The 23,707-nt window shown below is 36.5% G+C and overlaps 1 protein-coding gene across 1 annotated transcript in view; it reads right to left on the bottom strand.

Moving 5' to 3' along the window:
• The window catches only part of CPED1 (cadherin like and PC-esterase domain containing 1), a 311,055-nt gene that overhangs the window by 30,153 nt on the left and 257,195 nt on the right, over nt 1–23,707 (bottom strand). Inside the window, exons 17-18 of the mRNA XM_036247475.1 lie at nt 16,680–16,797; nt 9,644–9,780 (exon numbers count right to left, since the gene is read on the bottom strand). Coding sequence (XP_036103368.1) covers nt 9,644–9,780; nt 16,680–16,797 — 255 coding nt within the window. The remainder of the gene's footprint in view (nt 1–9,643; nt 9,781–16,679; nt 16,798–23,707) is intronic.

The raw sequence follows: 23,707 nt of genomic DNA, 5'->3' as shown, positions 1-23,707 counted from the left end.
AGGGTCTTTTTGAAGAAAAAGATAAAATATATGAACAAACAAAATGGCAATGAATACATATCTATCAACAATGGAATCTACAAACAAAATGAACAGGTAGAACAGAAACATTCTCATAGATACAGAGAACATTTTGTTGGTTGCCAGATGGGAAGGAGGTTGGGGGAATGGGTGAAAAAGGTGGAGGGATTAAGAAGTACAAATTCATTGCTAGACTGACAAACTTCAAAGGGAAAGGGGTTGGGGGTGGGAAGAAATAAACCAAAGACTTATATGCATGACCAATGGACACAGACAATAGTGTGGGATAAGGTGGGAGGGGGGCGGGAGGGGGGAGGAGGGAGTCAATGGGGGAAAAATGAGGAACATCTGTAATACATTCTACATTCAACAATAAAGATTTTTTAAAAAAATAGAAAATGAGGTATATAAGTTTTGTTTGTTGTTTGTTTGTTTTGCTTTTATCTTCAGATAGAGCAGCAGGGAGAGAGGGAAGAAGAGAAAGAAAGAAAGACATCAACGTGAGAGAGACATATTGAGTGGTTGCCACCCACACGACCTCAACCAGGACCAGGGACAAACTGCAACCGAGGTATGTGCCCTTAGCAGGAACCAAACCTGGGACTCTCTGGTCCGTGGGCGCATGCTCTAACTGCTGAGCCAAACCTGCCAGGGCATAACAAATATTCATAACTGGCCTTATGATTTTTAAATAAGTCTTCTCTCCTCTGAAAACCATGGCCATACATTAGCACGCACAGGTGTTGGTTGGCTTATGCAATCAAAGAAAGAAATAGTAATCATAAAATACAAATAACCAGTAAGCAATTATAAAAATAATATATGTTAGCAATAAAATATTAAAGTAATTTCCCCCCTATCAAAGTAGCCATATTTCAAAAGCCCCAATGATATTATGAGTTCAGGGAAATGGATCCTCACATATACTACTGTGTAAGCATGAGGAGGGAGAGTTTTTGTCTTTATTTATTTTTTGGTATGTGCCTCTAGCGGGAACCGAACCCAGGTCTCTCTGGTCTGTAGGCCAATGATCCAACTGCTGAGCCAAATGGGCCTTTTTTTTTTTTTTTAAACTGCTGAATTCCAAGTATCCAGAATAGGGCCTGGCATAATACTAGGTTCTCATTTGTTAAATTGATGAATGGAAACTTTGTTGTTGTGCATATAATTTGGCAGTTTTTAAGAAATTCTACATCTGTAAAATATTTAAGAATGTCTATTAAAACATATTTTAAAAGATAAATTGGAAAAAGCATCAATATTTTTTAGATTGATTATATTAAGCTATAATCATACACAAATTATTTTCTTTTAAAAAAATTTTTAAAAAAATGTTTATATTGAATTTTAGAGTGAGAAATATCGAAGAGAGAGGAACATCAATGAGCTGCCTCCTGAACACACCCCACTGGGGATTGAGCCTGCAACCTGGGCATGTGCCCTGACTGGGAATCAAGCCTGTGACCTCTTGGTGCCTGGGTTGATGCTCAGCCACTGAGCCACACCAGCCAGGCATTCCTTTCATCGTTTAACAGCAATATTGTGATATGGATATTTTGTGATGCAGAAAATTTCACAGTAGTTTTTATACAAAGCTGATTACATAAGAATAAAAATAATGATTACATTTTTGTAAAAGTAAAGTGTGTGAATGTAAAGAAAAGGTCCTGAAATTTTAATTGTGGATATTTTGAAGTGGTGATATCATAATCGTTTATTCTGCTCGAAAATCAATATTTGAAATGTTTTATTTAGAAGGTTTTACAAATTTAACTTTTAACATCTTTCTATTTAATTTTTTATAATTCCATAAGAAAAATATTTTTTAACCAAACCCCATAAAGATACCCCCTAAACCCACCTCTAGTTTACCCTCCCCTCCTGTGTCATATAAATATCATCACCTCTTATACATGAACCATGAGATAAAGAAGTTGAAAGGACTGTCATACCAAAAATTATTTTACATCCCCTTTTCCTTTCTCCAGAACTCACTTTTCACCTGGGGAAACAAAAATACCAAACGTTTTCCCATAGGTTTTGCCAAGGGAGAAATCATATGGTCCAGTCTTGGCCAATGAGAAATGAAGAGAAGATTTGTGGGGGCTTGAAGGAAAGATTTGCCTTCCTAAGAAAAATTGATCAGCCCAAGTCAATGTCCACCTTCTTCAATGAATGTGAGACCCAGGTCCTGGTGACACCCGAACTACTGCAGCGACATATGACCATGAGACGGAATATTGCTGCTATGCTGAGTATAGGATGGAAAGATAAAAATTTTTTGAGTAACTGAACTAACCTAGGACATCTCTGCCTCTGTATGCCTGGTTATGCCAGAAAACAAATGTCCTTATTATTTCAGCCCACTCTAGGCAGGTGTATGTGTGGGAGGTGGGGGCAGGGAGGTCGTTCAGAGTCCGAGAATGCTTGGACTGTGTCTTCTTCATTTATGGTTTCCAAAAACTTTTTTGGACATTGATAGCCAATAGGGGGAAGGAGTAAAGCGCTGCCAGGCTTTCCACAGGCCAGCCTGGGAACTGGGCACAGCGGGGCTGCTCACACACCATTTGTTAAAACTCAGTAGTATGGCCACACAATTAATTTCAAGGAAGACTGAGAAAGGTAGACACTATGTGCCAGGAAGAAGAAAATATGAATTTGATGACTACTTAGCTAGTCTTTACCACATTCTAAGTTTTTCTGAGGAAAAACTGAACCCTAAAATCATATTTTCCACCTGTGAATTGGCAAGAGTGTGAAGTATATGAAAAGTTAATTTATAATCGACATGATGTATAAAATAACTTCTATTTTTAGAAAAATAGGGGCCCTGAGACAAATAATAGCAAGAAATATAATTTATTAGTGAAACTATAACCAAGATTTTTGGAATTTTTAATTTAAATATGCAATAAAATGTTTTTTATTCCATTTTATTTCATCATGAGTGAAACTAACAACGATGATACTTAAACAGGCAAATATTTCACTCCATTACCTCCTTTTCCTCGGATCATCAAAGTAACTTAGCAAATCAAGTATAAAGAAATGAAAATAAAATTATTGGTGGCTATCTGTGTTGAGTCAATAAAGGTAGCAAATTATCTGAATCTTGTTAGCTTCTTAGATTCTTTTGATTTATTGAGGTTGGGAAAGAATTGAGTATATGTAGAATCAATAGACAGAAAAAAACCCTTGTGAAACATCATTTCCCTTTGTCCTCCCTTTCCTCCTGCATAGGTTCTATCCTCAGTATTCGGAGAAGTGGGGATATTCCTTCAGATCCAATAATGTGCATTAGAAGCCAACAGGACTCAGGCCTGGAATCCACTGGAACCTGCCAAGAGGGGAAAGTACATAGGACTGCACCAGGAGCTACTCGTCCATTAACTTAGGCAGTGCCTACTTATTGCAGAGTTTTCTCATCTGTAAGTAAAGGAAATGAAAATGAGGTGAAGAGGAGTTTTAGTCACTGTGTCTAATCCAGGGTCAAGTATAGTCCACATGTTTAAAAAGCTCACAATGGTTCTGAGAAGCCCATGATTGAACAACCTTGCTCTCATAAGAAAATGACCCATTTCTAAATGAGGCAAGGGGTGATTCAGCTCTATAGGAAGTTGAAACTAATCAGATGACTAAATATATTTAGGACATGATGAAAATCTAGCCCAACAAAACATCTCTCTGAAATGGAATATAATTATAACGAATGCTTTCTAGTGATGCATTTTGATTGCATCGGCTATATGTGACCAACCAAATTGCTCTTTGGGATCAAGAACAAATGCAACTTGCTATTTAGACAAATCACTCTCAAACACATGAAATTTGGCCAAAAAGGAAAACAAGCAACTAAACAATATCACCTAGATCTTCTAGCTGCTTGGAACAAATTTGTTGATCTATATTGCATTCCATCTGGACTGTGTGCATTATGTATAGGTCGTCCTTTCCTGGAGAGAGAGGGTGCCCTCCTTCCCTCTATCCTCCCCTTTTTATTGGAACTGACAAGCAACAATGAATGATTGGTGAAACTATAATGGAATTTACATGTTAGTCAGAACATATTATTAAAAATTAGCCACACTTCAAAAATTTAAACACCTTTAAATCCAAGACACTACTTAACTTGCAAACATTATTTTAAAATGTAAGTTACATTTCCTGTATTAACAGCTGAGTTTAAGTACTTTCAGTAAATACTGCCTTTCTATATTTCCCTTTCCTACTTGCACTCTTCTCTCAGATATTTTATTAGTGGTTTAAATTCTGAACTATGTTTTCAACTGAAAAACAAAATAAGGGCTTGTTTAATTCAGTTTGGTAAGGTTCTTAAGTTTTTTCACTTGCAAATGTGATTATCATATTTCTAAAATATTTCCTACATAGTTTGCACTATGATTACAAAATTATGTCTGATAAATTTTTATAAGTGTTCCATTCAGAGTCTATTAAGTAAGAGGTGTGTGTTTATTTAGAGAAATGTGTGAGAGTATAATTGAAAACATAGCTTATATTTTTCAATTAATTTTGCTTTGATTCAATATGATTACACATCACAAAACCTATACATATATGCAAAAACCTAAAAATAAAATAACTCATATTTGGATAAGTACAGAGTTTAAAAGTAGTCCCACATTTACCTGCCCTTCACACACAAGCACATATGCCACAGAAATGGGATATAGGTGCTTCAGGGAGAAACTGTTCCATCTTTTCCCCACAGACCAGTCTCCCATCCACCTTGTTGAAGTATAGAAAGTACAGTCCTGCTCAGGTTCCACTGGGGTTCCTGGTCAAAGTTACTGAAACTTTTTTAAAGTCTCAACTGATGCATGTCTTTTTCCTTCCCTACAGGTGGGCATGTATTTCCAGGTATAGTCTTACATCCATCAATCTGACACACTAGTAAGAAGATGTAAAAGGTCATAATAAGAACACAAGGAAATTCATTAGAAAGAAATGACTACTTGGAAATTCTAAAGAAAGCATTACACTATTTGAATTTTCAAGTAGTCGGTTCCAATAATTGTCACCTGCCCAGTCAAATTCCATTGCCTTTTAATCTGATTCTTTGAGGAAAGATAAATCAGGTCAACACATCCCCAAAGCTGAAGTTTGCCTTGATTAAGGTATAAAACAATGTTTTGGTTTTTGGTAGCATGACATGTTTGCACTACTTATTCCTGGTAACAGTTAAACTTTTGGATTCTCACTGTAAAACCTGAGATTTACATGTTAATTGGAAGTCTTCAGGTTAGAAGGCTACTATACCATTAGAATATGCATGTTTAGGTATGTCTGCACTTTCCCATAATTCAAGATGGGTAAATTAGAGCATATGAAAAAATCAGACACTTGGAATCATCTCCAGTGCATACCTCACCTGCTTGGCTCCTGCCCATCATCTGTGCTTCCGATAATGGGAAATCAAAGAAAGTACTGGGCTTGAGTGATAGGACTTCCACTGTAGATTCTTTTGAGGAAAATAAAGATCCCTTTCTAAAACATTTTTAGTCTAATTAAACTATTTCAAAGTAATGTGATTGGTAGATTGTCTATAACTACCACTTTTAGCAACTTTTCCAGAACCTGTGAGCCCGGGTCAGGGCCAGCCTCTGTGCTTCTTACTTTTGCAATGATACAGAATATAGTAATGGCCACTTCTTTCATTTGTCTTCTATTAGAAATGTAACACCTTGGAGGAACATGACATATGCACCCAGAACAATTCTTAGCTTAGAAAAAGCTGGATGAATGAACAACATAACATCACAGAAATTGTAGAAAGTATTCTGAATTTAACTCTATCAAGTGATCTGCTGGACTGTCCTCTGTGGTCACATGTTGGTTAACTGATATTGCAAGCTTTCTGATACGGGGCAGTAGAGTTACTCTGATGGGTTTGATAAATAAATTTTAAAAATCACTTCATTTGATGGAATCAAAACAGTAGCAAACTAAGGCTCTTGCTACTCCATGACCCTACTGTACTCATGCATATGTGAAATGATTTTCTGTATAATGTTGCTCATATATTATGTTTCTTTTCTTGTATGTTTGCAATGGTTGAAAAAGTTTTAAAAGAAATCAGTATATAAGGTGTTTAAAAGCTAAAATATTTGTTACTTTTCTATTTTTGTAATTGTTATGCTTAAACATTTATTGGTCTTTGAAACAGAATGATGTTTTAGAAAATTCTGGGTAGTATAAGAACTTAATTGTCCCAGTGATGAAAGATTAGAGTTTAAGGATCACTATGCATATTTATTATTCTCATAGAAAGTGATAAATAGCGGTACTGGGAAAACCTTTTGCTAATCTACTCCTATTCACAAATGGAGTTTTTTGTTTTTTTTTAAAGAGTAAATAATTCATAGTTACAATTTTAAATGTTTACACTAGTATCTGTACTGTGTGGTGTATGAGCATGTGTACCTGCCTGTATATTAGCAAGTCTTGTGATTCTAAATATAAATTATCTTTCTCAGGCTCTTCCTCCTTTTCATTTCCACTGTTTTGCCCTAGTTCTGATTTGTACAATGTTTTAAAATATAGATTTTTGGATTTACAAAATGCTCACACATTGTAAAAAATGAAAATAATACAGAGAGTTAAACAGACCTCATCACCTTTCACCAACCCTTCTCTACTACCCAGCAGGCTTCGTGGGCATATGACCTGAGCAATTGTACGGGTCCTATGCTTGGTTTATTGTGCTGCTGTTTACTTCTTCAAATTCTTAACAATTCTGAATACAAGGTCCTGCGTTTTTATTTTGCACTGGGCCCCGAAAAATGTGTAGCTGGTCCTGTCACCATCCCATCCTTGTTTCACTCCTTTCCACTTATGCAATCCCTCTGACTGTTTGCTACTTCCAGAAATTTTCTGTGTATGTAAGCATGTTTGCATTAGTTTTTCCATTGACAGGGTTATTCTATACATATTCCATACTTTTTTTGCCTGCTCGGTGTTGCATGACTGAATTTTTCCATTAAACAGCCTCTGCCTTCCCAGCACCCATTTCCTCCTTCCCCCAGGCAGTCTCCATACTGATGCAGGATGAGCTTTCTAATTCTGGTTTTGCCACTCCTTTGCTTAAAATGTGCAATGCTTCCCTGTTGTGTATAGAATAAATTATCATCCTGGTAAACAAAACAGACGCAGTGTGCTTGCGGACTTGGGTTTTAGAGCAGGCAAGTCTGAAGTGTAACTCTGCACTAAGAAAATCACTAAGATAAGTCCTTTCTGCTAAATCAGGTCTCTGCTAGGATCACCTAATCTGAACATAGACCTTTATTTTACTTTTTACTTTTTTTATTTTTTATTTCAGACAGACTGGGAGGGAGAGAGAGAGAGAGAGAGAGAGAGAGAGAGAGAGAGAGAGAGAAACATCAATGTGAGAGAGACACACTGACTGGCTGCCACCCACACGACCCCAACTAGGGCCGGGGACTAACCACAACAATGGTACATGCCCTTGGCCAGAATCGAACCTGGGACTCCCTGGTCCGAAAACCGACGCTCTAACAGCTAAACCAAACTGGCCAGGGCATGGCCTTTATTTTTAGACCTTGCAATATCCTATCTGTCTAATAGGTAGGAAAAGAGATTTTCTCTATTTCTTACCATTATTTTGTTGATTTGCTAATAATTAGCTTTAAAATTAGCAAAGACAGTATTAGGGACTTCATGTTTATGTCCTCCAAAATGCATATGTTGAAACCCTAATCCCCATGTGATTGTATTAGGAGGTAGAGCCTTTGGGAGATAATTAGGTTTAGGTGAGGTCACAGAGTGGAGGTTAATTCATGTAAGAGTAAGAGGAGGCTGGAGCTCTGTCTCTCTCTGCTTTGTGAGGACACAACAAAAAGGCACCCAGATCTTGGACTACTCAGACTTCAGAAATGTGAGAAATAAATAAGTCTTTAAGCTACCCAGTCTACGGTATTTTCAGATAAACAAGAAAGAAAGTTTTTAGCTGTCTACAGTGTTGATTAATCTACAGCATATGATTAGATCATGTAGATTTATTATTTTATGGACAAAAAAATGAGTCTGAGAAAAAATGTATGTCATGTCCAAAGCCATGGAATTTAGTGATGAACTTAAATTAACATATACTGCCTTTCAGGTTAATAGATTGTGACATCTTGGAATTTTCCCGAACCCTCTGAATTCTGAGGTTGGAATGGTATTCTGAAAGAGTTTAGAGAAATCTGATTGTTATGGCAATAACTACTTTTATTGCTTCCAGTCCTGCATTTTTAAGATATAAAGGTTGGATTTTCCAAGTTGGCGGTTAAAAATGCCTGTGCAGTAGCCACTCACAGACATGTGCCATCATGGATGAATTATTCAATCTCTCTGAGCTTTCATTTTCTTAAGCGGAAAACAACAGATAATATCTACTACACAGAAATATGATTAGAAATAAACAAGGTTTTAACTTATCTGTTTACTCAACAGATATGTATTCAGCAACTACTATCTGTCAAAAGTTGTGCTAACAGTGAGATTAGGGCAAGGATTCACACACATTTTCTGCCCTCATGGAGCTAACAGTCTCGTTGGATGTCAGGTGTAAGAAACCAGCATAGTTTCTGTATGGAATCAATTCTCAGTAAATAATAGTAATCTCTGAATGTTTTTATATCCTTCTTCTTATAAAAGTAGTGAATACTGCTGCTTTATCTTTAGAGATAGTCTCAGTCACAAAAATAGGGGTTTTTCCATTGCAATCACCAAGTGAAAGATGTCCCTTCTCTGCCCTGCCCTTTCGGAAATCATTTGCTGGTAGAAATGCCCTTATCTGTATGCATTAATAGAGCTTTAAAAAAAAAAAAAATCAGTTTTTGAACTCAAACTTGCCCATGTGTAAGAGTTTACAAACATTTTTTTAAGGAAATGCCTATCTAATAAGAGTGCTTTGAAAATCTGGATAAGGCTTACTTACTTCATGGTAACCAAGCATCTCGGTCTATGTGCCCAGTTCGTGCGTCCGAGAGCTCTGCTGGAATCTACCTAGTCAGAGCACGCCTAGCAAGAAGACACTGCATGTCCAAGAAATCAGCTTAGAAGCCGCACTAAAGGAAAAGCAGCCTAAGGAGGTCCATGCGAGACCTGCTCGGGAATGTGAAAGAAATCAGGATGGTTAGTGTGTAGAGACAATGCCATGCACTCGGTCAGCTCCAGAAGAAGGGGTCTTGCATGCAGGAACATTTCATTGCTTGTGCGAGCTGCAGATGTCAGTTTTGACTGCTGTGCCTCGCTAGCACTGCAGTTGTCAAGGCCAGCTGCTCTGAACTGCCAGCTGTCAGTGAACACGAAGCTCTTACCAATTTGTGCAGAGAAAACCAGCATGGAATTGGATCAGCACAGGAGAGAACTTTAATATCTTCCATCTGTCAAGTAGACATACTGGAAATAATTGAGTGTTTTTGAGTAAGAATTGTTAAGGCTCTTCTATAACATTTGCACAATTTAAAAGCCAATTGCATTGTTAGTTATGCTCTGAAGAGTGAGAGGGCAGGAACTGGTCTAGCAGATACAACTGTATGGCCTTTGGTGCTGTAGGTGGTGTAAATTAGAGGCTTCGCCCGCTGGATCCAGAACCTACCTTCTTTCCTCCCAGGCACCGCTGCAGCTGACGCTTAGTTAGGACACCATACTGGCAGTTATGGGGCTGCCAAGTTATTTCTCTCCAGTCACAGGTTCTGTTATCTGAACAACTAAGGCAAGGCACGATCCATTGGCCTGGAATAGACACCAAAACCTCCTTTGGTTTAGTTTGCAGGTGACCTTGGAATTCAGCTGTAATGCACCATCACAGAAGTTGTGGTGAGAAGAAGACCACTCATGTCATACAAATCGAATGGAGCAATGCGCCGCCCCTTTCCAACCGAAAACAATTGCCGGGCATAATAATGTTCTGGAATAATACAGTTCCTGCTGAAATCAACCACATACTTACCAAAAGTTAATGGTTCAGGTACTACTCAATTAAAAAGTATATTTTAAAAAACCAAAGTAGGTGGGGAGCCACTGATACTGAGATAGTTGGTCACAAGAATTTATAATATTTAATTTATTTATGTATGTATTTATTTATTTATTTACTCATGTTTACCTTAGCAATCGAATAAGAAAATTACTTTTACATTTGATAATTTATTATTTTGAAGACTAGTTCCTTAATTTGATTGATGTCCTTTTTGGTGTGAATCTCTTCACCTCTTTCTAGCTCTGTTGCCTTTATTTCTTCAGCTGTTAGGTGAGGTGTGCAGTGTTCTCACATGATTGGTGTGAGGATTCAACGGGGTAATGTATTTAATGTATCAAGCACACTCACAATATCATATTCACCTTTATTATTAGCAGACTTCAGGCATGAAGTCTTTACAGACTTTACAGACTTTAGTAAATGTTTATAAGATAAATTAATGTTCTTAGTGTCTTTAAGATCTTTTCTATTTTATTGGTAAAGTAATATGCATTCAAAACTCTTCAGCTTTTAGTGTGAGTAGATGAATTAATAATTTATTAGAAAAAAAAAATCAAGCAGTGATTTTTTATTTTTCCCTGTTTATCTTTTCAGAAGTAGAGTGTGAACTAACATTAAACATGAAGTGGTCATTGACCTCCTTTGTGGAGAAGACCCTGATGTCTACAATCATAATTTGCTTTACCCTAAAGTTCTTGCTTATGTTACTATTAAATGTTGTTCTTTAAAATATTGAGGAGCTAAATATTGTCAGCTACTTTTTGAGTTAGAAAGGAAAAATTTGAACAACTTTATCCATTCTGGCTTTGATTTGTAGTTCTGCTAACAAAAGTATCAAGTGTTACATTAATTTTAGTGGGAAGAATTTCTCCTTTCAGGGGATGAATATGATGCAGTTTACATTTCATGACCATGGGGATATCAGTACTGTGTATGTGAATGCGTATGTGAAAAGAGATCTAGTTTATGCTTACTAGATGATCACGGAAAGGGAAAAATGTGTGGATATACTAAGAGAGAAACCGGGGGAGATAAAGGAAAATATTACTCTCTAGAAGGATTTTAATTTGGTGCATTATTGAAGTAGCTTCCCTATTAGATATTAGATGTATTGGTGTTAAAATATTACAACAATTTAAAAAATATTTCACATTTTCATAGCACCTACTAGGTGCTAGTAATATTCTGAGCACTTTTAATAAATTAATTTATTTAAGTCTCCTAACTGTAATGTTAAACCTCAAAAATGTATAATCAGGTTAAAGGTTTATAATGTATGCATGTAAAATAAGTATAGCATAATAATAAGTAATGCATTATTAAGTAAAAATATCTGTGTGGTACTAAAAGAGCTGGGGCTTTGGAGACACACACTTGGGCTCTGCCTCCAGTTAGCTCTGTGGATCTCAACATTACACATAAGGTCATCTCGAAAGTTTTTTGTTTTTTTTGTTAATCCTCACCTGAGGATATTTTTCCATTGATTTTTTTAGTTGGAGTGGAAGGGAGGGAGGGAGAGAGAGAGAGAGAAACATTGATGTGAGAAAGACACATTGATTGGCTGCCTCCCATACAACCCCGACCGGGGCTGGGAATCAACCCTGCGACCCAGGTATGTGCCCTTGACCAGGAATCAAACCTGAGACCCTTCAGTCCAAGGGCTGATGCACTAATCGCTGAGCCAAACTGGCCAGGGCTGGAAAGTTTTTAAAAAATCCTCATGCCCAAGTTGTTTGCTGGACTAATTAAATCAGAGCTACTGGGCATGGAACTCAGAGTATTTTTAAATGCTTTTCAGGGATTCCATATTCAGTCAACGTTGAGAACCACTTTTTAACTTGTATAGATTAATTTTTTCTCTAAAGGAAAATATGTATAACACCTGCCATAGTGCCTGCTACCCAGCAATTGATGAATATATGTTGCTCCCACCCCCACATTAAGTAAACCAGGGTAGTTCAGAATAAAGAAAGTGCCATGGGCAAGAACTGTCTGGAAGTTTACATGAAACACATACAATGGAATCAGGTCTTATGGATAGACAAGATTTGAACAAATGGAGTAGGTGGTGCTTTAGGGACAAGGATGACGGGGACAACTGATTGGGTCTCTAAAAACTTGGCCCTGGTGGTTCATACTACTATATATTTATGCAACAGTCATAACTTTGCATTTTTGTATTGGTTAACAATGCCTTTTATTGAGTTATTAATACTGGTTAAAATAGACATCTGTATAACATCTGAAGGACTGGAGTTCCTTGACATTTTAAATGATACCAGCTCTTAACTAAAATTGTCAAAAAGGATATAAATTCTATATTATGTATTTAAACATTGAATGAATCAAAGCTGTGATTTCTAAAATAAAATATGACATGTTTTAGGGAAAAACATTCTGAGACATAAAAATGCCTTTTGGGAGAAGTTATTTGATTTATAATTATAGCTTTGTATGTAATGCAAGTTAGATTTCAGCCATTTAAGTGAATCAGATTTGGCAACATAATGGAGAAAAAAATTATCTTTGTGATTTAGGGCCATGGTAAGATATAAAATCATATAGATGATACTACTAACTCCAGACTTTATAATGCTATAAAATAAAGCAGTTTTTACTTAAGAAGAAAAATACGCCCATATTTTCAATATTAGAAACATTTAAGTGGAAGCTGTTATATTTCCTTCCTAAAAGTAGATCTGATTAAAAATTTTATTTGCATATCATAAAATTAAATTTGAACTATTTTCCTTAAAGGTAATTCTCATTCAGTAATCATTGTATAAATTTCTTCTTTCTCCAAATTAGAAGAATTATTTTTCCTGTTAAATAACAGATTTTATCATTAGGTTTTCTTATAGTTAATTATTTTCGAAAAGTTAGAAATCAACTTAAGAATTACAAAGAACAGTCACTCAAAATTATATTAGCTAGTGTTATTGAATAGACATTTTGAACATCATTATGTTGGCAAGGTAAAAAAAATGGATTCAATCTGCCAAATATCTGTAATGAGCTATGCAAATCAGATTTTGGAAAAAATCTGTGGCCTAAAAAAATAATAAGCTGAAGCTAAAACTCCTAAAAAAAACTTTCTTCCAATGCTGTCTACTATGATAACTTCTTTCAACAGGAGGGAGTCTTACCATCAAGGAGGGAAATCATTGCCAACAGTGAGAAGTCCATTCTTACAAACCACTGTCCCCAATCCCACTCATTTACTTTGAATTTTAGAACCTCAAGGGTTGAGCAGTTGTCCCTGGTTGACTGAGCCCTGGCTGTTCATATTCTTCTGTGGAAGGGAGGAGGGCCTGGATCTTGCTTTTAGTTTAGCAACCATTTTAAAATCACATATTAGACATTGAAAGTTGAATAAGGGACAATTTCTGCTCTGGAGAAACATACAATCCAGGGCAGCCATCGGTAAAATCATACCACTAATGCAAGTTTGACATATTAATACACACGTACTGTAACAGAGGTGCATATACTTGTATATGTATATTGGTTAAAAAAATAAATGTACACATGTTTTAATCTTTACTGGCTTAATCCTGTGCCAATGATCCATTCAGATGCATCATTCTACTTTACAGACTACTGATTAGAGAAAAAAAAGAGAAATGTTTAAATTAAGCCCTTGAGACAATGAAGTAAGTGCTATTGTAGACATGTGCCCAAGGTATTCTGGGAGCACAGAATAGAAGCTAATCTAGGGATGGGGTGGTAAAGAACGGCTTTCTGGAAAGACAGGTAAAGCATCAGGAGGACTAGGCCAAGATGGGAAAGAGACTTGTAGGAGCAGGGAACAGCATGGACAGCAGCCAGGAGTCCTGAGGCAGCATCATTGGCATGACGTGAGACCAGAGGCTGGGAGGAGGTGGGAGAAATAGGAAGGGTTGGGTTACAGAGGCCTGGAATTTTCAAGCTAGAATGATGGGCTTGCTTGGGGAGTCAATTCGGGTGTTTCTATAATGAAGCCTAGCTCCTCAAGTTACCATCAGGCTTCTGTTCTATGTGGGCCTCTCCTGTACGGGACAAGCACAGTCTCAGCTTCATATCAGGGCCTGACATAGTTACTGCAAATTTAATGGGCACGACTTCTTGAAGAATCTCAGTAACATATCTTCGACTTTTTGTTTAAGAACTTTGATGTGGTTCAGTAGGAGGAATGGAATTAAGTCGTTTTATGGTTCTCATAAATTGTCATCTGATATAAAAGAAGTACTTACTGGACTCATCAGTGTTCCTTTGTATACAATAGTATATACAGTAAAGCTTCGATTTTGTCAATCTTGATTTAACAGACAAGATTTCACAAGATGTCATATGTGAAAATTAACATCCTGTTAATTTTAAAATGCTTTTAGCCAAGATTTGTTTATAATTAAATTCACAGGTTATTTTTTGTTGTTAATTAACTGCTATTTTTAGCAAATTTTGGTGAATAGGCCATATGTTGGAAAAAACACTAGTAATTTTGGAGACCTAAATAAATATTATATATCTTCAACTATAGTCTACATATTTAAATCTAAAAGTCACCTCTTGTAAACAATGTTTGGCGAATGATTAGCACATGATCACACCGCATTGCATTCAGTTATTGGTTCTGTGGTCACTGCATGACTTTCTGTGGCAGTTTATTTTTTTTTAATCTTTATTGTTGAAAGTATTACAAATGGCCCCCCAACCCTTTTCCCCCACTGACCCCCCTCCTCCCCACTCCTGCCCCGTCCCTGCCTTCACTGCATTGTTGTCTATGTCCATTGGTTATGCATATATGCATTTAAGTTCTTTGGTTTATCTCTTCCCAGTCCCCTCCCCTGTGAGGTTCGTCAGTCTGTTCCCTGCTTCCATGTTTCTGGTTCTATTTTGTTTGTCAATTTGTTTTGTTCATTAGGTTCCACATATAAGTGAGATCGTGTGATATTTGTCTTTCTCTGACTGGCTTATTTCTCTGACTGGCTTACTCAAGATGACTTGTGGATGCAGGCATTTACTAGACATATTCAGTATAAGTGTAAAATTACAGGAGTACATAAAGAAAAATTTTCTGTGAAATTAAACCTTTCATACATACTTAATTGTAATTCACTAATGTGTGTGTCTACATAAGTAAAAATAGGTAAACCTAAGTAATTTATCAATTTTTTAACATATGCATTTGGAAAACCTACTTTGTTATATAACCGACTTGTGACTTTAATGGACATTCCCTTGTTCGAATTAGTCTGTTACATCGAGGTTTTACTGTATCTCATTTCACCAAGAGAATCATAAATTGTACCACCTGACACACCATAATGGGTAAATCCCTCTTTATGCACTAACTGTAATTTATTATTTAGAACACATGTTCAAGATAGGGGATATGTCCATGTTTGTTAACTGTGCATGCCAAATTGCAATTTGTCCTGCCCATTTGTGAAATACATTTCCCATTTATTTATTTATTTATTTATTTATTTTTTATTTATCATCACCCGAGGACATTTTTCCATTTTTTGTTCAGGTAGAGTGGGAGGGAGAGGGAGGAACAGAGAGAGAGAGAGAAACATCGATGTGAAAGGAACACATTGAGTGGCTGCCACCCGCACAACCGACCAGGGCCGGGGACAAACTGCAACCGAGGTACATGCCCTTAGCGGGAACCGAACCCGGGTCTCTCCGGACCGCAGGCCAACGCTCTAACCGTTGAGCCAAACCGGCCAGGGCTACATTTCCCATTTAAACTGTGGTGTGAAGTTCATGGTAAGGGTAGAAAAGCTCCTGAGTATTTTTTTTTCATACTTTTTAGATGAAGAGAGACCTGGGGTCAGAAGGCCAGAGTGGTACCCAGGAATCCCAGAGAAGGTGCTCCCTGCTCCTCTTATTCTCATGGAGGCATCCTTAGTCCCAGCTTTGGTTTGACCCCACTGGTCTCCACTGCAAGAGGCAGGCTGCAGGAAGGAGGAGAGACTGGGAGTGCAGACGGTACCACCAAGGTCTCTTATTCATGGTCAGCTCTCGGCTTAGGCAGGACTGAACACTCATTTGAATTTGACATCATAATTTTCCTGCCTCTATTAATGCTCAGTATATGGAAATATTAGTGATTATTCCCAAAGACCCTTTTTTTAATTAAAGAAAATGATTTAAAATTAAACATGTATTTTTTGCAGTTCTTTGTTTCACATGATTGACAGATACTTACTTTGTGCCCACTCTGTAGAAATTATAGTGCTAAGTGGATTAATACAATTTGAGCAAATCAAATTCCTGCCCTTATGCAGCTAACAGTGTGGGAACACTGACATTAAATAATTAATTGCATACTTAATCATTTAAATAATCCTGGAAACTGCTATGGAAGAAAAGCACAGGGTACTATGGGAATATAGAAAAAGAAAACAAATCAGAGGCTCAAGTCACGTTAGAGCTGAGATCTGTAGATGAATATGAATTAAATGGGCAAAGAACAAAGGGTGAAAAGTATTTAATTAATCAAAATATTTTACACAAAACATTAATTACATGTGCTGTGGTTATAGTAATGAAAATGTAATTTATTACCCCAAGCTGTTTGTATAAGGATTTTTAAAATAAGCATATACTTATGTATATTAAAGTGATTTTTTTTAAGGGATGTGATATCCAATGTGATAGTCACCTTTTGTGTCCCCAGATGGACAAATTTTTAGTTGAGGCTGTGAAATGGCTTCAATGTAGTCAGAAGAAATAGGCTGTAATCCACAGGTTTCCTCCGGGTGAATCAGCAAACCACAATCCTGCATTAGAATAACAGAAATTAGTTATCATTGTAAGTAACCTGCCTCATAGTAATAAAATCTAAAAAATAATATATTTTTTGTGCCAAATAACATTCATGGATAAAAGGGAGCAATTCTTGTTTGCTCTTCTTAGCATATTGACTTGTCAATAGCTGTTTGTGCTATTAAGTAGCTTCTTACATTAGGGGATTAATATAAATTCTAATGACAATTTAATCTTTATTTTGGTATTTGACATTCATGTATTGCTTTGACACTTTTAAAGAAATGGATGCAAGTTTTATTTTGAAAATATACCTGTGTGTTAACACATTGAAAATATAAGATACTATAATACAGGACAATATTATCCTCTAACATTGTAAAAAGGTTAACATGAGAAGGAAAATGGGAAATATTCTGGAAGAATGCTAATTTAACAGATGACTCTTATTTTAACATTTATTAAGACTCATGGCATACCATAAATGTAATTAAACACATATTTCTTATTCAAAACACGGTCATATATTTATAAAAGTAGGTAACATCTCACTGCCATGAATATTATTATAGAGGCTTGTTCTGTACTAGGCACTGCTTTGTTGTCACGCTGAAACCTCTCCCCTCATCTCTTCTCTCCTCCAGAAGTTTGGATCACTCTCATTATCTCTTATCTTATTCTTCAAAGCTATTGGCGCCTGTACCTGTCCTAAGTCCTTCTACCCTACCTCACCTGGCTCCATGGCCACCCTTCTCCACAGGTGCTCTCAGTCAACCACAATTTAGGGCAGGTAAACAATGCTGTAATCTCTGTTAGGAATGGTCTTTCTTAGTTTTCCATGGAGAGGGTCTTTTGCGTTTTAGGTCTCAGCAAGACCTTCTTGAAATTTTAATGCAATTATGTATCCTTGTTTTTGTTTATGTTTCCTTTACACTGTTCACCATTTGGTAATTTGGTTTGCTACTTGAGTCTTTCCCACTAGACTAGATTGAATGAGAACAAATAGTTATTTCACTCACATATACACCAGTACCTACCATACAGTAGGAAACAATAAATATTCATGGAATGCATAAAAGGTTAGAGTTGTCTCCTTTTTATATAATGCATTTTCAATAATGGAGGAAAATAATTGGTTTGATCTCTTCTTTGATCTGTAACTGCTCCTACTGAGCAATCTCTAGTCATCTTCCCTCACACTCTCAAACAGCCTAATCCCTAACTCAGATTTCCAGGTCTCATACAAAAGGTCCAGAATGATAAGGAATGAAAGGCATGGGATGGTGTATAGACATCTTAAAATCTTAATTCATTCAACACATTTTTATTTTTAATTCATGACGGAAACTGGAGTTTAGGATACTTAGTAATGATTAGAAATGTGATTTGTATTAAAATGTTCATTGTAAAGCCTGACCAATGTAGCTCAGTGGTTGAATGTCAACCCATGCACCAAGAGGTCACTGGTCCAATTCCTGATCAGGGTCCATGCCCAGGTTGTGGGCCAAATCCCCAGTGGGGGGCATGCAGGAGGCAGCCAGTAGATGTTCTCTCTCATTGATGTTTCTATCTCTCTCTCCCTTTCCTTTCCTCTCTTTCTAAAAAATAAAGAAAAACAAATTTTTAAATGTTCATTATAATAAAGCAATTAAAACAACACAAATTTTGAAATGTGAGCAGTTTTTAGTATGAATAATCATGTGAAAGGGACGCACATGTGTCTGCATTGCGTGTGTGTGTGAATGTGTGTGCGTGCGACATTTATACATTTAATTCTGTGAAGGCTAACCTTTTTTTAAGGCTACAAAATATCATTATGTATATATCAGATTTTAAAAAAACATTTATATTAAATGTTATGGAAGGCAGTGAGAAATAATTACCATTATATACTGCTGATGGAAGTGCAAATTGGTTCAGCTACTTTGGACCACAATTTATAGTAAAATTAAAAATTCACAGACTTCATAGCCCTAAAGTCATACTTTAGAGTCTACTCCAGAGAAACTCTCATGAGATGCATAAAGAACATGTATAAGAATAGATCTAAATGAACTAACATAGAGAGATTTCCAAGACAGATAATTAAGAAAAACCCGAAGAACATGTTTTATTACAGAACAATACATGCCATATGAAACACACCGTGAACTCATGATCATGTCCTAATATTCATTCAGAGGGCATTAGAAAGAGAGTCCAGACCCCAGCTTCCCAAGTCCTAGTCTATGCTGTTGAAGCCCAACATGTAATTGGCAAGTAGCAATCAGTGAGAAAGGTGTGCTGATGGCTTGTCCTGTAAGGACCAAATTCAATCACTGAAGATTTGGTGTGTGATAGTTCAGGTAGGTTAGAGTTGTCTCCTTTCTGAGATGACATTTGAACTGAAAGATGTAAGTAACCAGGAGATGATAATTCCAAGAAGTGTTTGTGTGCCAGAGGCCATGAGGTGGGAAAAGAATTTATCTGATATCTTAGGTACTAAAAAAGTTATTTTAAAAAGCGAATATGCTGACAATCTATACTTTAAAAATGAGATGGCACCTCCAAGTTTAACCATGATAAACACATAGCTCAGAGGAGGAATGATTCATTCAAAATGTGCATACATCTTTAAAACGGGAAGGTGTTCATTTAATATCTACAATGTGCAAAGTGCCATACCAAGAATGCAAGGCCCTGATCTCAATAGACATAGTCTAGCTCTTCATTGGAAGCTCCTTCTTAATCTTGAACTGAAATCCACATCTTATTTGTTCTATTTATCCTCAGATGTAGCTTAGAAGAAATTTGCTGTAATAATACAGAAGCGTGTTCTGATCTGACTTTAAAGCTGCTGAAACAAATGAGTGGCAAAGGACAGAGCAGAGACTGAGAGAGGGACAGCAGATTTTGAAGTAAATAAAATGTAAAGTCACAATCTGTTTTTTGTAGTTTAGGTCAAAGAATATTCAACTATATTCTGTGCTCTCTTTTGAAATTCTCCTGAGCAGTTAATCTTTGCGTGCAGCTCCTATATCCTATTTTTTTATGTTTTAGAAAGTTAGGGCAGCCTGCAAGACTGGATATTAATAATTTTCTAGGTGCAGCTAAACAATGTTACCCTTAATGAAACAAAGTGTATGGCCCAATACAGACTCAGGCCCAGAGACTGGCTGACAGAGTTGAAGGAGATAGAAGACAGCATGGTTTCAGTATGGTTGGGCGGACTTTGTGCACATTTCATGGGGAAAGAGAACAGCAGCATACCTTGGAAAAAGCACCACTGTGAGAGGCACACTTGTGAATTTTAGTTCTGGCTTAGCCAAGAATCAGCTGTGATACTGAGTAAGCCACCTGATCTAATTGTCTCAATATAGATGGGTGAAAGGTGGAAAGAGGAGAGAGGAAAATCACATTAAATGATCTCATTTAATACTGAATAGACAATGTTAAGAGCCTACACAATATTCATTCTCCTTTCTTCCTTTCTAACAGAAAAACCTTTGTTTTGTTGTAGGTGGCAATGTATCTAGCATTTAAAAACCAACCAAACCAAACTCCCAGTCTCCTTTGTACCTGGACATGGCCATGTGACACAATTCTAGCCAAAGAAATGTAAGTGGGTACAGGCTATAGATGTCTGGAAAAGTTTTGCTTCCCTGATGCCACTTTTTCTTTGTTACTCTGTTTCTTTTTATAATTTATTATTTATTTATTTATTTTTGTTACAGATGTTTCTCCTTTTTCCCCCATTGACACCCTTCTTCCTTCCCTCCTCCCCCATCCCCAGCTTTGTTGTCTGTGTCCATTGGTTATGCGTATATGCATATAAGTTATGTTGTTTATACCCCCCCTCTTCTGGGGATTGTCAGTCTGTATCCTACTTCCACGTCTCTGGAACTACTCTATTCTTCAGACTGTTATGTTCATTATTTTCCACAAATAAGTGAGATCATATGATACTTGTCTTTCTCTGCTTGTCTTATTTCACTTAGGATAATACTTTCCAGATCCCTCCATGTCGTCTCAAATGATAAGAGATCTTTCTTTCTTGCAGCTGCATAATACTCCATTGTGTATATGTACCAGTGCTTTTTTATCCATTCATCTACTGATGGACATGTGGGCTGTTTCCAGATCTTAGCTATTGTAAATAGTGCTGCTATGAACATGGGTTACATATATTCTTTCTCATTGGTGTTTCAGGCTTCTTAGGGTATATTCCTAGAAATGGGATCACTGGGTCAAATGACAATTCAGTTTTTAATTTTTTGAGGTAACTGCATAGTGTTTTCCATAGTGGCTGCACCAGTCTGCATTCCCACCAGCAGTGTACTAGAGTTCCCTTTTCTCCACACCCTCGCCAAAACTTGTTGTTTGAGGCTTTGTTGATGGCGGCCATTCTGACAGGTGTGAAGTGATAACTCATTGTTGTTTTAATTTGCATCTCTCTGATGATTAGGGATGTTGAGCATTTCTTCATATGTCTCTTGGCCATTTGTATGTCCTGTTTGGATAGGTGCCCATTTTTAAATTGGGTTCTTTGTCTTCCTTTTGTTGAATTGTATGAGCACTCTATATATTTTGGAAATTAACCCCTTATCTGATGTATCATTGGCAATGATGCTCTCCCATACAGTGGGCAGCCTTCCCATTTCGATGGTTGTTTCTTTTGCTGTGCAGAAGTTGTTTAGTTTGATGTAGTCCCCATGTGTTCATTTTCTCCTTTGTTTCTGTCGCCTTAGGTGATGTATTAGTGAAAATTCTGCTGCATATGAAATCCAAAATTTTGTTGCATCCATTTTCTTCTAGGATTTTTATGGATTCACGAGTCACATTTAAGTATTTTTTCCATTTTGAGTTTATTCTTGTGTATGGTGTAAGTTGATGGTCTAGTTTCATTTTTCTGCGTGTAGCTGTCCAATTTTCCCAACACCACTTATTAATGAGGCTGTCCATTGTATGCTCTTGCCTACTTTGTCAAATATTAATTGAGCATAATATTTTGTGTTTATTTCTGAGTTCTCTATTCTATTCCATTGATCTATGTGTCTGTTCTTGTGCCAGTACTAGGCTGTTTTGATTACAGTAGTTTTATAGTATAACCTGATATTTGGTATTGTGATCCTGCCTACGTTGTCTTTCTTTTTCAAGATTGTTGTGACTATTCGGGGTCTTTTTGGTTTCATATGAACTTTTGAATAATTTGTTCTAGTTCTGTGAAGTATGTCATTGGTATTTTGATGGGGATTACTTTGAATCTATAAATTGCTTTGGGTAGTATGGACATTTTAATGATGTTAATTCTTCCAATCCATGAACAAGGTATGTGCTTCCACTTTTTTATATCTTCCTCTATTTCTTATTTCAATGTCCTGTGGTTTTCTGCAAAAAGGTCATTTACTTCTTTGGTTAAGTTTATTCCTAGATATTTTAATTTTTTTGCCGTGATGGTAAATGGGATTGTTTTTTTAGTTTCTCTTTCTGTGAGTTCATCATTGGTATATAAGAATGCCGTCAATTTCTTGACATTAATTTTGTATCCTGCTACTTTTCCAAATACATTTATTAAGTCTAGTAGATTTCTGATGGAGAGCTTAGGGTTATCTCTGTATAATATCACGTCATCTGTGAATAATGACAGTTTTGCTTTCTTCTTTCCAATTTGGATCCCTTTTATTTTTTCCTCATGTTTGATTGCTGTGGCTAAGACTGACAATACTATGTCAAATAAGAGTGGCAAAAGTGGGCATCCTTGTCTTGTTCTTGTTCTTAAGGGAAATGATTTTAGTTTTTGCCCATTGAGTATGATGTTGGCTGTAAGTTTTTCATATATGGCCTTTATTATGTCTAGATATGATCCCTCTATTCCCAAATTACTGAGCGTTTTTATCAGAAATGGGTGCTGGATTTTGTTGAATGCTTTTAAAGCATCTATTGATATGATTATATGGTTTTTATCTTTCATTTTGTTTATGTGGTGTAGCACATTTATTAATTTATAAATATCGTGTTAGCCTTGCATCCCTGGGATGAATACCACTTGGTCATGGTGAATAATTTTTTTTTTTTTGGTATGTGTCCCTAACGGGAACCAAACCCGGGACTCTCTGGTCTGCAGGCTGATGCAACAACCGCTGAGCCAAACTGGCCAGGGCAATACTTTTTTGTGATGTATTGCTGGATTTGATTTGCTAGTATTTTGTTCAGGATTTTGGCATCTATGTTTGTCAGGGATATTGGCCTGTAGTTTTTTTGTGTGTGTTTTTTTTTTGTAGTGTCTTTTTCTGGTTTTGGAATTAGAATCATTCTGGCCTTATAAAACAAGCTTGGAAGTCTTCTTTCTTTTTGAATTTTTTGAAATAGTTTGAGGAGAATGGGTGTTAGTTCTTCTTTGAATGTTCGGTAAAACACCCCTGTGAAGCTGTGCTTGCCTGGGCTTCTGTTTGCTGGGAGAGTCTTGATTACATCTTCAATTTCTTTCATTGTTACTGGACTGTTCAAGTTTTCTATCTCTTCCCAGTTCAGTTTTGGGAGACTATGTGTTCCTACAAATTTGTCCATTTGGCTTAGATTGTCCAATTTTTTGTTGTATAATTGTTTATATTATTAACAATCCTTTGTATTTCAGTGGTATCAGTTATTACTTCTCCTCTTTCACTTCTGATTTTGTGTATTTGGGTTCTCTCTCCATGTTTTTTGGTGAATCTAGCTAAGGGTCTATCAATCTTGTTTATCTTTTTAAAAAAGCAGCTCTTTGTTTTATTGATCCTTCGAATTATTATTATTTTTTTGGTCTCTATGTCATTTATTTCTGCTCTGATCTTTTTTGTTTCCTTTTCTCTACCTGCTCTACTTTTTGTTTGCTTTCTAGTTCTTTAAGTTGTGAGGTTAGAAAGTCCATTAGAAATTTTTCTTGTTTCTTGAAGTGTGCCTGTAGTG

Source organism: Molossus molossus, unplaced genomic scaffold (assembly GCF_014108415.1).
Source record: "Molossus molossus isolate mMolMol1 unplaced genomic scaffold, mMolMol1.p scaffold_m16_p_7, whole genome shotgun sequence".
NCBI classification, from domain to species: Eukaryota; Metazoa; Chordata; class Mammalia; order Chiroptera; family Molossidae; genus Molossus; species Molossus molossus.
The sequence above is the reverse complement of the archived record's forward strand: the minus strand, read 5'-3'. Positions and strand labels throughout refer to the sequence as shown.